The sequence below is a fragment of the Watersipora subatra genome, chromosome 4 (assembly GCF_963576615.1).
Source record: "Watersipora subatra chromosome 4, tzWatSuba1.1, whole genome shotgun sequence".
In the NCBI taxonomy this organism is placed as follows: domain Eukaryota; kingdom Metazoa; phylum Bryozoa; class Gymnolaemata; order Cheilostomatida; family Watersiporidae; genus Watersipora; species Watersipora subatra.
Window position 1 is genome coordinate 31,730,986 of NC_088711.1, and position 16,579 is coordinate 31,747,564.

Consider the following 16,579-nt stretch of genomic DNA (forward strand, 5'->3'; position numbering starts at 1 on the left):
TGCAGACTGCATACATTCTCCTTATTATAAACATACTGCAGGCTGCATACATTCTCCTTATTATAAACATGCTGCAGACTGCATACATTCTCCTTATTATAAACATGCTGCAGGCTGCATACATTCTCCTTATTATAAACATGCTGCAGGCTGCATACATTCTCCTTATTATAAACATGCTGCAGGCTGCATACATTCTCCTTATAAACATTCTGCAGGCTGCATACATTCTCCTTATTATAATCATGCTGCAGACTGCATACATTCTCCTTATTATAAACATGCTGCAGGCTGCATACATTCTCCTTGTTATAAACATGCTGCAGGCTGCATACATTCTCCTTATTATAAACATGCTGCAGGCTGCATACATTCTCCTTATTATAAACATGCTGCAGGCTGCATACATTCTCCTTATTATAAACATGCTGCAGACTGCATACATTCTCCTTATTATAAACATACTGCAGGCTGCATACATTCTCCTTATTATAAACATGCTGCAGGCTGCATACATTCTCCTTATTATAAACATACTGCAGGCTGCATACATTCTCCTCATTATAAACATACTGCAGACTGCATACATTCTCCTTATTATAAACATACTGCAGGCTGCATACATTCTCCTCATTATAAACATACTGCAGACTGCATACATTCTCCTTATTATAAACATACTGCAGGCTGCATACATTCTCCTTATTATAAACATGCTGCAGGCTGCATACATTCTCCGTATTATAAACATACTGCAGGCTGCATGCATTCTCCTTATTATAAACATGCTGCAGGCTGCATACATTCTCCTTATTATAGACATGCTGCAGGCTGCATACATTCTCCTTATTATAAACATACTGCAGGCTGCATACATTCTCCTTATTATAAACATACTGCAGGCTGCATACATTCTCCGTATTATAAACATGCTGCAGACTGCATACATTCTCCTTATTATGAACATGGTGCAGGCTGCATACATTCTCCGTATTATAAACATGCTGCAGGCTGCATACATTCTCCTTATTATAAACATGCTGCAGGCTGCATACATTCTCCTTATTATAAACATGCTGCAGGCTGCATACATTCTCCTTATTATAAACATGCTGCAGGCTGCATACATTCTCCTTATTATAAACATGCTGCAGGCTGCATACATTCTCCTTATTATAAACATACTGCAGGCTGCATACATTCTCCTTATTATAGACATGCTGCAGGCTGCATACATTCTCCTTGTTATAAACATGCTGCAGGCTGCATACATTCTCCTCATTATAGACATGCTGCAGGCTGCATACATTCTCCTTGTTATAAACATACTGCAGGCTGCATACATTCTCCTTATTATAAACATGCTGCAGGCTGCATGCATTCTCCTTATTATAAACATGCTGCAGGCTGCATACATTCTCCGTATTATAAACATGCTGCAGACTGCATACATTCTCCTTATTATAAACATGCTGCAGGCTGCATACATTCTCCTTATTATAAACATGCTGCAGGCTGCATACATTCTCCTTATTATAAACATGCTGCAGGCTGCATACATTCTCCTCATTATAAACATACTGGGGCTGCATGCATTCTCCTTATTATAAACATGGTGCAGGCTGCATACATTCTCCTTATTATAAACATACTGCAGGCTGCATACATTCTCCTTATTATAGACATGCTGCAGGCTGCATACATTCTCCTTATTATAGACATGCTGCAGGCTGCATACATTCTCCTTATTATAGACATGCTGCAGGCTGCATACATTCTCCTTATTATAGACATGCTGCAGACTGCATACATTCTCCTTATTATAAACATACTGCAGGCTGCATACATTCTCCGTATTATAAACATGCTGCAGGCTGCATACATTCTCCTTATTATAAACATGCTGCAGGCTGCATACATTCTCCTTGTTATAAACATGCTGCAGGCTGCATACATTCTCCTTATTATAAACATACTGCAGGCTGCATACATTCTCCTTGTTATAAACATGCTGCAGGCTGCATACATTCTCCTTATTATAAACATACTGCAGGCTGCATACATTCTCCTTATTATAGACATGCTGCAGGCTGCATACATTCTCCTTGTTATAAACATGCTGCAGGCTGCATACATTCTCCTCATTATAAACATGCTGCAGGCTGCATACATTCTCCTTATTATAAACATGCTGCAGGCTGCATACATTCTCCTTATTATAAACATGCTGCAGGCTGCATGCATTCTCCTTATTATAAACATGCTGCAGGCTGCATACATTCTCCGTATTATAAACATGCTGCAGGCTGCATACATTCTCCTTATTATAAACATGCTGCAGACTGCATACATTCTCCTTATTATAAACATACTGCAGGCTGCATACATTCTCCTTATTATAAACATACTGCAGGCTGCATACATTCTCCGTATTATAAACATGCTGCAGGCTGCATACATTCTCCTTATTATAAACATACTGCAGGCTGCATACATTCTCCTTATTATAGACATGCTGCAGGCTGCATACATTCTCCTTGTTATAAACATGCTGCAGGCTGCATACATTCTCCTCATTATAAACATGCTGCAGGCTGCATACATTCTCCTTATTATAAACATGCTGCAGGCTGCATACATTCTCCTTATTATAAACATGCTGCAGGCTGCATGCATTCTCCTTATTATAAACATGCTGCAGGCTGCATACATTCTCCTTATTATAAACATGCTGCAGGCTGCATACATTCTCCTTATTATAAACATGCTGCAGGCTGCATACATTCTCCTTATTATAAACATACTGCAGGCTGCATACATTCTCCTTATTATAAACATGCTGCAGGCTGCATACATTCTCCTTATTATAAACATACTGCAGGCTGCATACATTCTCCTTATTATGAACATGCTGCAGGCTGCATACATTCTCCTCATTATAAACATACTGGGGCTGCATACATTCTCCTTATTATAAACATACTGCAGGCTGCATACATTCTCCGTATTATAAACATACTGCAGGCTGCATACATTCTCCTTATTATAAACATACTGCAGGCTGCATACATTCTCCTTATTATAAACATACTGCAGGCTGCATACATTCTCCTTATTATAAACATGCTGCAGGCTGCATACATTCTCCTTATTATAAACATACTGCAGGCTGCATACATTCTCCTTATTATAGACATGCTGCAGGCTGCATACATTCTCCTTGTTATAAACATGCTGCAGGCTGCATACATTCTCCTCATTATAAACATGCTGCAGGCTGCATACATTCTCCTTATTATAAACATGCTGCAGGCTGCATACATTCTCCTTATTATAAACATGCTGCAGGCTGCATGCATTCTCCTTATTATAAACATGCTGCAGGCTGCATACATTCTCCTTATTATAAACATGCTGCAGGCTGCATACATTCTCCTTATTATAAACATGCTGCAGGCTGCATACATTCTCCTTATTATAAACATTCTGCAGGCTGCATACATTCTCCTTATTATAAACATGCTGCAGGCTGCATACATTCTCCTTATTATAAACATGCTGCAGACTGCATACATTCTCCTTATTATAAACATACTGCAGGCTGCATACATTCTCCTTATTATAAACATACTGCAGGCTGCATACATTCTCCTTATTATAAACATACTGCAGGCTGCATACATTCTCCTTATTATGAACATGGTGCAGGCTGCATACATTCTCCTTATTATAAACATACTGCAGGCTGCATACATTCTCCTCATTATAAACATACTGGGGCTGCATGCATTCTCCTTATTATAAACATACTGCAGGCTGCATACATTCTCCGTATTATAAACATGCTGCAGGCTGCATACATTCTCCTTATTATAAACATGCTGCAGGCTGCATACATTCTCCTTATTATAAACATACTGCAGGCTGCATACATTCTCCTTATTATAGACATGCTGCAGGCTGCATACATTCTCCTTGTTATAAACATGCTGCAGGCTGCATACATTCTCCTCATTATAAACATGCTGCAGGCTGCATACATTCTCCTTATTATAAACATGCTGCAGGCTGCATACATTCTCCTTATTATAAACATACTGCAGGCTGCATACATTCTCCTTATTATAAACATACTGCAGGCTGCATACATTCTCCTTATTATAAACATGCTGCAGGCTGCATACATTCTCCTTATTATAGACATGCTGCAGGCTGCATACATTCTCCTTGTTATAAACATGCTGCAGGCTGCATACATTCTCCTCATTATAAACATGCTGCAGGCTGCATACATTCTCCTTATTATAAACATGCTGCAGGCTGCATACATTCTCCTTATTATAAACATACTGCAGGCTGCATACATTCTCCTTATTATAAACATACTGCAGGCTGCATACATTCTCCTTATTATAAACATACTGCAGGCTGCATACATTCTCCTTATTATAAACATACTGGGGCTGCATACATTCTCCTTATTATAAACATGCTGCAGACTGCATACATTCTCCTTATTATAAACATGCTGCAGGCTGCATACATTCTCCTTATTATAAACATGTTGCAGGTTGCATACATTCTCCTTATTATAAACATTCTGCAGGCTGCATACATTCTCCTTATTATAAACATACTGCAGGCTGCATACATTCTCCTTATTATAAACATAGTGCAGGCTGCATGCAATCTCATTCTCATTCAAAATACATTCTCCACTCTTGTTCTTTACTTTAAAGGCATTCATGACCTTTAATATAATGCTGGGCATATTTTGTGCTCTCTCTTATAGTTTACTATATTAGTTGCTAGCTAAAAAAATTGAAAGAACTATATTCAATTGCATATAAACCACACATCTTCAGCTTAAAACAATAATGTTCTGTTGCACCTATCAATAGTGGCTAAATATAAACAATCTTTCTACATGCAGTGCTTGAGCCACTCCTAAGGACATGGCAGTTTTTAGTAGAATAACATATCAAAATACACTAGCACAGTTGCGTTATTTTTTAAATATTGCATTACATTACTGATATATTATGAGAGTGATGAAATCAAATTTTTCAATTTATTTGCTATTTTCCTCAGTACATTTCCAATACTATTTAGATTACACCGTGTATTATTAAGGGTGGTTTTCTTTAGGTTCTCACCTCGGTTCCCGCAAATAGGTGCGCTTGATAAACATACATGAAATCTTTAAAGGATCCGTTAAAATGCTTCTGCAAACAACACTCGGCAGTAGCACACCAATCATACATTTTGTAAATACGATATTGTAAATAACTCTGCAATGGCTATAATAAGCAATAGAACGCGCTTGCTACATTTATGCTAATTTCATTTTTGTTTCTACTTAAGTAACCTCAGAGGCAATAATCACAAGAATACTGCTCATTGATTTCTCTTGAACTAGTTAAGTCAGAGGTTCCCAATTTTTTTCCTTCAATTCCCCCTTTTGCGTTTTCATAAATTTGATTCTTCTGCATGACTAAAAACAACTGATACAAATTATAATCCCATTTTAGTGTACACATCTAAACATATAACAATGTAATATCATTTTTTATACAGCACGCATACCAGCACACAACAAAACATGACCTTCGGCATGGCGGTGAATTGGTTTATGACTAGCTCAACTTACTATCCAATCAAAATCTGGATGGATGGGTTCACATATATCTGGGCTCTGACTAGTAGTTCATTATTTGCAACTAGTGTTATAGGTAGATGAAACCAAAATGTTAAATGATGAAACCCAAACTCACACGGCACTGCAGGACATAAATTCAAATTTTAACAAATCAGACACCTCTCTGTTTCCCTTTGTATATTCAAAATTCTCCCCAAATTGCAATTTTTCCCTGGTTGTGAACCACTGAGTTAGATTGTCTATCAATATTTTCAGGAAGTTATAAAATTACCTCTTCTAACTGCATTAATTCATTTGTATACTTTTGTCAGTTGACAAACTCTCATTCTACAAATTCTGGTTTTAATTTTATCTAAGAAGTCTTTGATCTGTTGGGTATGTATAGTAACATATCCGCTTACATGCAACACTACTTAATTTGCATATCTAGATGTTGTTTTTGAATGGTTATGAAGTTGGTAGGGAAAATGTCCAATTGTTCTGGTACACTGTACAGATGGCATTGCCACTGCATATATGGCAACAGTGGCAATACTGCGACACCCTTACACAACCCAGCTTTATGTTTATATATCTCAAAGTTTGTGTGTTTGTCTGTCTTTCCATATGTCCTGCTATAGCAATTAAAATCTTGCATCCTGCTGGATTTGAACTCACAAAGTTTGCAACTGCATGGGTGTAGTACAGTTGTCTAACCACGAGTCTATGAAAACTCCTACGGTTCATGGCTTTTACTATACACTGTATACACCCTTTTCCCTACTTCACACGCTAAAGGACGTATTAATCGAAACTATTAACTCTATGAAACACGACGACGATTTTTCGTGTTTTTGAGAACTTCTACTTCCAGTTTTTTGTAAGGTTTACTTCCTATAACAGTGAAGGCTAATACTTTTCATGCAAACAATTGTATTATTTTGAGTAAGAATAGCCTCCAAGGAACACATTCTCTCCCATTTGGACAGACAAGGACACTCCGATATCTTATTTTAACATTTGTACTAGTATCAAGGGGTACCAGCATCGTCGTACTCAAAGTTTTTATGGATAGCTCCTGGTGGAACAGTAACCTTTATTACACACAAACTTTTATGCCCGAATTGTTATTCAACGTTTCCAGGCTGTTAATTTTTTTTTTCAATTCCTATTTATTGTATTATTACCAAATCATATTTTATTGTAATTGTAGCAAAACCGACTTGATTTAGTTATTGCTTGCTAATTATTTCACATTTACATACCATAGGAAACTTTTATTTCGCTAGTATTTAGTTTTGTGAGTAGCGCACAGAGTATAATTTCGCTGCAACTTAATTTTGCGGTTCTGATGAGTGCGAAAATATAGTGATGTGAAAATGAATGCAGTGGAAAAAAACAGATTACATTCCTCAGGTCCAGTTTGCCAATAAGAAAAAGAATTCAAATGGGGACTAGTTCGTATTTGTAAACCGCAGGTTGACATGTGTGGGTGAGATCGATAATTCAATTTGATCACTTGCTGCCATTTGTTTCTTGGACTATCAATGACGTTTAGGTCATCCAGCCGTGACTTTCACACTCGAATGCCAAGAAGAAGAAAATAGATGGGTAACAACCAACTTCACAACCAAAACTGTATAACCCTTTCGCTGCCATAAACGCATTTATGCGTTTTTTAGGGGCCACTGCCATAAACGCGTTTTGGACTTTCTCAGCAATTGCGTGGTAACCTGATTTATTATTTGTTGACCACATAACCCACGGTCTTTAAGAGTTTTATGAAATTGACTGTGTTGTCCGAATATTTTTCTATAAAATCAGCCTAAAACAACGAAGCAATTTCAAACTTTTGTTTGAGAATTTCTAATCTCAAAACCAACATTTTTCTGTAAGTTCATTAATTACCACGCGCGAGTCATAAAACAGGTAATTAGTTGTTGATGACGGTATAACCAATGAGTATTTAGATTTTCGTGATTATACAGATAATTAAAGTAGCAGCACTGTCTTTAATGTGTCTGTTCACAACCAAAACTGTATAATGTGGTTGGACCTGGTGAGGGTTGATTTTTTTTTGGTTGGTTATAAAATTCATCACTGCAATAATCATTTTTCAATTTTATGACTTGACCTACCAGACTTTCATCCTCATCAGTTACAAATTCGGTGACTAAACTGATATCATCTTAATTTGCTTTGCCATGCTGCTCAGTTGGTGTATTAGCTATAATGAGTTTACCAGAAATTTCCCATTGAGCCCAACCACAGATGAAAATTGCCTGCATTTATAATATGAAGTTTTAATTGTGGATATCAATGAACAAAGCTATTTAATTTCACGTTTTCGCTCATTCGTTATGATAGTTCAGTTTTGCTCATGAAATTTTCGCGAGAGGATGACACCGCGAAAATACAAAAGTTAGATGATGCGAATGCATAAGTGTCCTAGGGTATAAACACTTTTATAGTTGTTTTATTTTGTTTCTTAATTTATGTGACCTGCATAAAACATTTCCCTCATGATATAAAGTTTGAAAGTTATTGTTTGACAAAGTTTGAAAACCTTAACAGAAATTTTATTTTTTCTCTTGATTTATTTTTCTTGCTCAAAACACTTTTCTTGTGATATGGAGTTTGAAAGTTAGAATGGTAACTGTCGTTATATGTTAAATAAAAATCAATTTTCTGTGCAGATTTTTATTACCCGGGCAACGCCGGGCATTCAGTAGTGCATGCGTATCAAGCAGACGTATAAAGCGTATCAATAAAGAAGCGTATCAGTATTACACTTTTTATTATAATCATTTTAGAACTCTTGCTGTCAAACACATCTTACTCTCAGAAGGTTGTTCTCTTCAACCTTTGTTACAAATTCCATAGGTTCAACTCGGCAGGGACCAATCAGCATGCTAGACAATCAGTATTTGTACTCTAAAGGGCTCGCAGCGTGTGAGACTCTTCGACCTTACCAATTGGAAGGCGTTTCATGGCTAAAAGGTGTGTGTGTGTGTGTGTGTGTGTAGCATACCATATACACTACATTTCATCATCAATGACCAAAGTAAATGCAGTGTTTATTTTACATTTTATATTCAAGCTAATACCGGCAGTTTTTCAAATTTAATTGATTATCCAAATTTGTTACACGAGATGCAGTTGTGACAAACTTATTTTGACTTATGTGTTATTTCTATATAATTCGCTTTCCTTTGATTGTTGTATAGTAAGAGCTGTAGATTATTGTGAACTCCAGAGTATATTTCAAATGTTTTTATGTCGCATGTCTAGATGTCGCATGTCTAGATGTCACATGTCCCGATGTCACATGTCTAGATGTCGCATGTCTAGATGTCACATGTCTAGATGTCACATGTTCAGCTGTCACATGTTCAGATGTCACATGTCTATATGTCACATGTCTATATGTCACATGTCTATATGTCACATGTCTATATGTCACATGTCTAGATGTCACATGTCTAGATGTCACATGTCTAGATGCATGCTTTTATTGAAATCTTGTTCGAAAAAATACAAGGAAATTTGAAAACATTGAACAATTTGGTATTAAACCGGTGTCCTAATCCTTGACAATATATTACATAAATCTAACTACCACAAAAATGTAAGTATTGTGTTTCTGAGTTTAAGTGAACAATCTGACCAGATGTACAGTTGATGGAAATCAATTCTGTTAAACAGATCGGCTCCTCTCTAACAGTCAAATTGACATTTTATTGCTTTGAGGCAGAACACATTCTTTTCATGCGGATATTTGCAGACCATAAGGCTAATCAGCTAGTAATGAGTTGTATATGCGTAATTGGCAGTATATACGTTTTATAGCATAGTCAGTCACAGAAAGCTTACCTAAGGTTTTATGTTTTTTTGTATTTTACAGTTCGTTATGTAACCAGTGAAAAGAACTTATTTTCTGATCATGGCAGTATGTCAGCCCTTGAACTAACTTGAAAGACATTTCACGCGAAGAAAGAATTTAATAATCCAACTAGACTTGAAATAGTTTCATTTCTTCAAGCGCATGTATCTTTCCAAAGTAGAAAATTTTTGCAAAGGTCCCAGTTGCCTCCAGGCCAACGAATCCGTGTCTGTTAGTTGGAAAACATTTTGAGATCTGTGGTTAAGTGGCCTCTTCCTATGATTATAGAGTGCTATGAAAGAGGAGATGGCGGGCTATTATGTGATGAAATGGGACTTGGTAAGACATGCCAGGCTATATGTTTCCTGATGTCTGTATCCAGCAATGAGAGACCAACATCTTTAGTGGTCTGTCCATTAACGGTCTTAGATACTTGGAAGAAGGAGTGCATCAGGTATCTACAGTTTGTCAGCCTTCGCAATATCAGAGTTCATTGCACATCCTTGCAGCAATTCTTTCTGCAACAATCTTCTTTTTTCTATTCTTCTTTTTCAAACAATGCCAAATTTCCTTTGATAGCAAAGTTCGTATAATATTTGACTCTTGACTGTACGACTTGACTTGATTGCTTATTCATTAGCAGGTAGTTGTGTGAATACTGTAACAACTAAACATCATTTAGCATGTCTGCTGAAAAGAGACATTGAGAGTGTGTAAAGAGACATTGGGAGTGTATAAAGAGACATTGGGAGTGTATAAAGAGACATTGGGAGTGTAAAAAGAGACATTGGGAGTATATAAAGAGACATGGAGAGTGTATAAAGAGACATTGGGAGTGTATAAAGAGACATTGGGAGTGTATAAAGAGATATTGGGTGTGTATAAAGAGACATTGGGAGTGTATAAAGAGACATTAGGAGTGTATAAAGAGATATTGGAAGTGTATAAAGAGACATTGGGAGTGTATAAAGAGATATTGGGAGTGTATAAAGAGACATTGGGAGTGTATAAAGAGACATTGGGTGTGTATAAAGAGACATTAGGTCTGTATGATAAGACATTGGGAGTGTATGAAGAGTTAGCCTTATTTACCAGGAGATTGGGGGTGATGTCTAGTCTAACCATCAATAACTTCAAAATGAAATTGTTCAAGTAGTAAGGTCTCATTTGCTTTTAGGTTTGCACCAGCCTTGAGGGTGGTTACTTATATAGGCAACCAGGAAGTGCGGTCAAAGTTACGAAAGGATATCAGGAGAGCCCAGCCTGATGTCGTGCTAACTACGCATGACATGTGTCTGAGGGACAACTTTTTCTTTGAGAAGAAAACACTCAATGTTGTTATTGTGGATGAAGGTCATCGGTGAGCATATCTTCTAGTAGTTTCTCATATAAAAAGAACATAAATTCTGCTTGCTAGAGACAGGATGAAATATTGTAAAGGTTTTGTGCGACCTTCACTTTTCTTCCACTAGTACAAAACCCGGAGTTGCCGGCCCGCTCTCAGGGGTATGCGATGTTGCCCAGGGTCGATCCCACTCTGCCGAGAGCGGGAGTCCCATCTAGGCAACTGGTCGGTACCCACGCGGCTAACGGCCCTTGTTCTCCTGCCAACTCCTTCCGTGCGAGGCCCCCTTCCCTCTGCTCAATGCTCGCGCATTGCCGGCAGTCTTTGCAGGTTTGCCTGTTCAACCCATCTGCGTTCCCGTGGCGAGGCCAGGATCTCTAGTCACCGGGCTACCTGGTTCGAGGGTTCTCTCCTGCATAGCCACCGGAGTGATGCGTGGTTCGTCCGTAGGAGGAACTCCTGGCTATACAAATACGACCGAAAGTGCTTCACTGCCTTGACTACCGCAAGCAGCTCCCGTCGAGTGATGCAGTAATTGCGTTCCAAGGGGGTGAGGGTTTAGCTGTAGTATGCAATGACCCTCTCGCAGCCCTCCTGTCCTTGGGGCAGCACGACCCCCATTCCACATCCGCTGGCGTCCGTGTCCAGGATGTAATGCCTCCGGGGATCCGGGTAGCCTAAGATCAGAGCAGTGCTGATACTGTCCTTTAGTTCGTTGAAGGCGATCTGTTCCTCCGTCCATCTCCAGGGCTCTCCTTTTGCAGTCAGTCGGTGCAAAGGATGCGCTATAGTGGCAAACTCTGGGATATACTGTCGGTAGTAGCCGACCGTCCCGAGGAATCCTTGGAGTTTTTTCACTCTGCACTGGCTTGGCTATTCCGTGACTGCCTTCACCTTGTCGGGGTCTGTAGAGACTCCGTCCTACGACTCGGCTCTTGGCTCTGACCTCATTATTCTGCATGACTGAGCACAGCCCGGCTCGGCTTAGCTCAGTCTTAAGCTCAGCTCTCAGTGGATCACATTCCACAACAATAATGAAGAAATGACAACACCGTTTACGTTTTTTAATACTTCCTTAAGGACTTGGATATGATAGGCTTTATTTATCATTTCGTTCCAGCGAGTATCTTCATTTTCCAAATTAGTTTGACAACGCTTCTTCAGTTTTTATTCATGAAACTCAACATTTTATCAAATTTCTAAATACAGTCGATATCTCTGCATACAAAGTTAATAAATACAGTCAAACCTCTTCATACCAAGTTAATAAATACAGTCCAACCTCTGCATACAAAGTTAATAAATGCAGTCCAACCTCTTCATACAAAGTTAATAAATACAATCAAACCTCTGCATACAAAGTTAATAAATACAGTCAAACTTCTGAAAGTTAATAAATACAGTAAACTGTAAAATTGTAAAACATACATGTAAAACTGTCATATGCTGGACTATATATTGCTATAATACTGCACTGTAGCTCGTTTGATTTGTTTCGCAGCCCAAGATCCTATGATAACTCTCAAATAAATGAATATATATATATATAAATACAAAAATGGAAAAAGATTTTAGCAATAGTTTATGACTAAAAGTTTCATACTGCATGCAGTAATCATCAGATGCTATTGTCTATAGACAATAGCATCTGATGATGATTACTGCATGCAGTATAAAACTTAGTCATAAATTATTGCTAAAAAAAATTCCCGTCTTTGTAGTTATACAGACTCGGTAGACAACTTTGAGCACTATATCAGTGCAGTCTCAGCTATTATCTGTATGTATATATATATATATATATATATATATATATATATATATATATATATACAGATAATAGCTGAGACTGCATATATATAAATATATATATGTATGTATATATATATATATATATATATATATATATATATAGGACAGATAGCGCAGTTGGTAAGGTATCGGGACCGTGATCATTAGGTCCTCGGTTCAAACTCCAACAACTGCACTTTTCTGGTGGTCCTTAGACAAGACCTTTGCTTGTATAACGTCTACAACCTCTATGATGAGTGCAATAACCAAAGCCATGCCGGCTCGGACGTCGCCCGGTCAAACAAGGTCCGCGCTGCCTGTAGCTGAACCAGGACAAGGCAGTGAAAAATGGGCTACTGGTTCAAAACGGATGAAATGGACTCGGACTGATAACACGGACCTCATGCAGTGCTACTTTATGAGTGAACCTCAAAAGTGGGGCTACATGGGAAGGATGCGTCAACTGTGGATAAACATGCGCCCTGAATTGCCACTAACCGCTAAGCAACTTGTAGCTCAGAGGAGTAACATAATCAAGCGGCACCTCATATCACAACTTGAGGTAGATGAAATTAGGGAAAAGTTCACCCAAGTAACCTCAACCAACGAAGAGTGCATATCAACACACACTGTCATGGATACACGATCATGTGTTGACTCACGGGCTGAAGAGGACATGCACTTGACCCTTGACCCAAGGGTGAAAGAGCTTGCGGAAAATATCATCAACAAGATGTCAGCTGCTTATGATTATGGAAGCAGGGTACCACTACGAAGAGTTAGCAAGGCCATACCTAAGAAGCTGTTAGAAGACATTAACATGGCACTGGAGTCGATCTCAACTGGATCAATCAGTGAGACTAATGCCTTAATCTACAGTACAGCAACCGTCATCTTGGAGGAAATGGATATTAAGCCAATGCCAACAAGGCTTCAAGCCATTCCATCCTGGCAGCTGAGGCTACAAAATAAGATCAAGGACTTGCGCAAGAAAGTTAGTAGGCTCAGTGAGAGATCTAACCACAGTTTGGAGCGTCCAAAAAGGGAAGCCACAATAGAAGCTCTAGAATCTGCCAAACAGCGGCTAGTAGCACTCTCGGCACGACTGAAGCGGTACACCAAAGAGCGAGATAACAAGAGAATGAACAAACTGTTCATCAATAATCCATCTAGAGTGTATTCCCAGTTCAAAGGTGAACTGCAGAGGCCAATGTCTGAGCCTCCCCGATCTAGCACTTCAAAGTTCTGGAAGGACATCTGGGAGAAAGAGACCACTCAGAACACCACTGCAAATTGGCTGAAGAGGCTTAAAGAGAACCATCAACACACTGTGGCTCAGCAAGGACTCACCATCAGCAAAGACGACATTAAGTGCAGAGTGCAGCGTATGAAAAACTGGGCAGCACCTGGCCATGACATGATTCAAGCCTTCTGGTTAAAGAAATTGACATCACTTCACACTAGAATGGCTAAGCAGATGGAATACCTAATAGAACAAGGTGACCATCCAGAATGGCTGACCAAAGGACGAACTGTGCTTCTGATAAAAGATCCAAAGCAGGGGCCGATTCCCAAAAACTATCGACCAATAACGTGCTTGCCCACCACTTGGAAACTGCTCTCAGGAATAGTTGCAGACAAACTGGAAGAGCACATGAGTCACTATATGACCAGTGCTCAGAAAGGAATTGGGCGCAACACCCGAGGAGCTAAACATCAGTTACTGGTGGATCGGACGGTCTGTCAAGACAGCAGGAGAAGGCAAACCAATCTTGCCATGGCTTGGATTGACTACAGAAAGGCCTATGACTCAATTCCCCATAGTTGGATACTTGAGTGCCTCAGTATGTACAATGTTCACCCTGCTCTTGTGGCATTCATCAAGATGTCAATGACCAAATGGAAGACGGAACTGGAGGCTAATGGCAAAAAGTTGGCGAGTGTACAAATTAAGCGAGGCATCTATCAAGGTGACTCCTTATCACCGCTGCTCTTCTGCATATGCCTAAACCCTCTAAGCAATATGCTGAAGGAGACTCAATATGGGTACCAGTTTAAGAGTGGCACTAAGATAAACCACCTCTTCTACATGGATGACATCAAGCTGTACGCTAACAAAGAAAGGGACATTGATTCGCTAATACACCTCACTCAGGTATACAGCAAGGACATCGGAATGACCTTCGGTATTGAGAAATGTGGAAGGCTAATTCTTAAGAAAGGCCATTCTATGCTCACAGATGGCCTAAGAATGCCAAATGGTACCATCAAAGATATAGAAGAAGGGTACAAGTACTTGGGGATTATGCAAAGCAACATCAACCACGAAGCCGAGGTACGTCACAAAGCCATTACCGAATACAAGAAACGCCTTCGGCAGGTCTTACGGAGCCAGCTCAATGCCAAAAACCAAATCATGGCAATAAATACCTACGCACTGCCAGTAATAAGATATCCAGCAGGCATAATAAAGTGGACTGAGGAAGCCATCAAAGAAACAGATATAGCAACTCGTAAACTGCTGACCATGCATGGAGCACTCCACCCAAAATCTGATACTATTAGATTGTATCTTGATAGGAAAGATGGCGGTAGGGGACTCAAAAGTGTACAGCAGACAGTGAAAGAGGAGGAGCGAAGCATCAAAGCATATGCAGCCTCCATGGCCATCTCAGATAATTTGCTAGCTGAATTTCAATCGGCTGCTCTCACAACGGACCTACGCCCTGATGATGAGGAAATTGACTGGCATACGAAACCTCTTCATGGTGCTTACCACCAACAAATATCTAAGGTTGGCGATCTTCACCAGACATATATGTGGCTGAACAAAGGAAACCTAACGGCCAATACAGAGTCGCTAATCATGGCAGCCCAGGAGCAAGTGCTCCCAACAAGGCAACTCCAAACGAAAATCTATCACACTAGAGACGATCCTAGATGCAGACTGTGCAAAGATGCACCTGAGACCATCCAGCACATCATCAGTGGATGCAGACAGCTAGCAGGGAACGCATACACTGAGCGGCATAATCATGTCGCAGGTATTGTGTATAGAAGTCTATGTGATGAGTATGGCCTTAATAAACCACAACACTGGTGGGAAGCTCCTGGTAAGGTCAATGAAAATGACCGCGCTAAGATCCTCTGGGACTTCTACATCCAAACTGACAAGCATGTCCTAGCAAACCAACCAGATAAAGTGGTGGTAGACAAGGAAAACAAGAGGGCTACTATAATAGATATAGCAGTACCCAATGACTACAATATAGCCAGCAAAGAAAAAGAAAAGGTAGAAAAATATCTCCCTCTTGGAGAAGAAATTGAAAAATGCTGGAATGTAAGAACAACCGTAATCCCAGTAGTCATTGGGGCACTGGGCGCAATAACACCGGCGCATAAAATGTGGCTTGCCCAAATACCAACAACAATCAACTCAGGTGAGTTGCAGAAAAGTGCGCTATTGGGAACAGCTAAGATCTTGAGACGAGTGCTCAAACTCCCAGGTCTCTGGTAGGAGACCCGAGTTAGAGCAGAATTTACCACCCATACGGGGTATCCGGGGTGAGGAAACAATTATATGAACTAAGTGGAAAGAAACACATGAAGTTTAATTACAAGTAGCTTATACATGCTTTGATATCGCCTTTCAAATTTTGTATTTCATTTTACATTTACACTAGCCCCTTTAGATTTACTTTTAAAACCTGTTTCTACACTGTATATAGAAAATTACTTCTGATGTAGAGTCAAAGTTTCCTGAGATTTGGCATCATGGGTTATTTAAATTTGTATGTGGTCAAATGTAAGTAGAAGTGTGAAAGTAGTATTTTCATTAATATCTCTATCTTTAGCTGTTACCAGGAAACCATAGTCTATACTTCTTATTTAACAAGTTTTACTTGCTGTCTGTAATTTAGTC

The 16,579-nt window shown here is 39.2% G+C and overlaps 1 protein-coding gene across 2 annotated transcripts in view; it reads left to right on the forward strand.

Moving 5' to 3' along the window:
- Positions 1–16,579, forward strand: part of LOC137393042 (chromodomain-helicase-DNA-binding protein 1-like) — a 103,632-nt gene that overhangs the window by 12,666 nt on the left and 74,387 nt on the right. Inside the window, exons 2-4 of one of the 2 annotated variants that reach the window (XM_068079429.1) lie at positions 8,522–8,638; positions 9,810–9,975; positions 10,699–10,881. In XM_068079429.1, coding sequence (XP_067935530.1) covers positions 8,548–8,638; positions 9,810–9,975; positions 10,699–10,881 — 440 coding nt within the window. In that variant the 5' untranslated portion in view covers positions 8,522–8,547. Of the gene's footprint in view, positions 1–8,521; positions 8,639–9,809; positions 9,976–10,698; positions 10,882–15,975; positions 16,098–16,579 lie in introns of those variants that run through there. The other variant, XM_068079430.1, reaches the window with a different exon arrangement.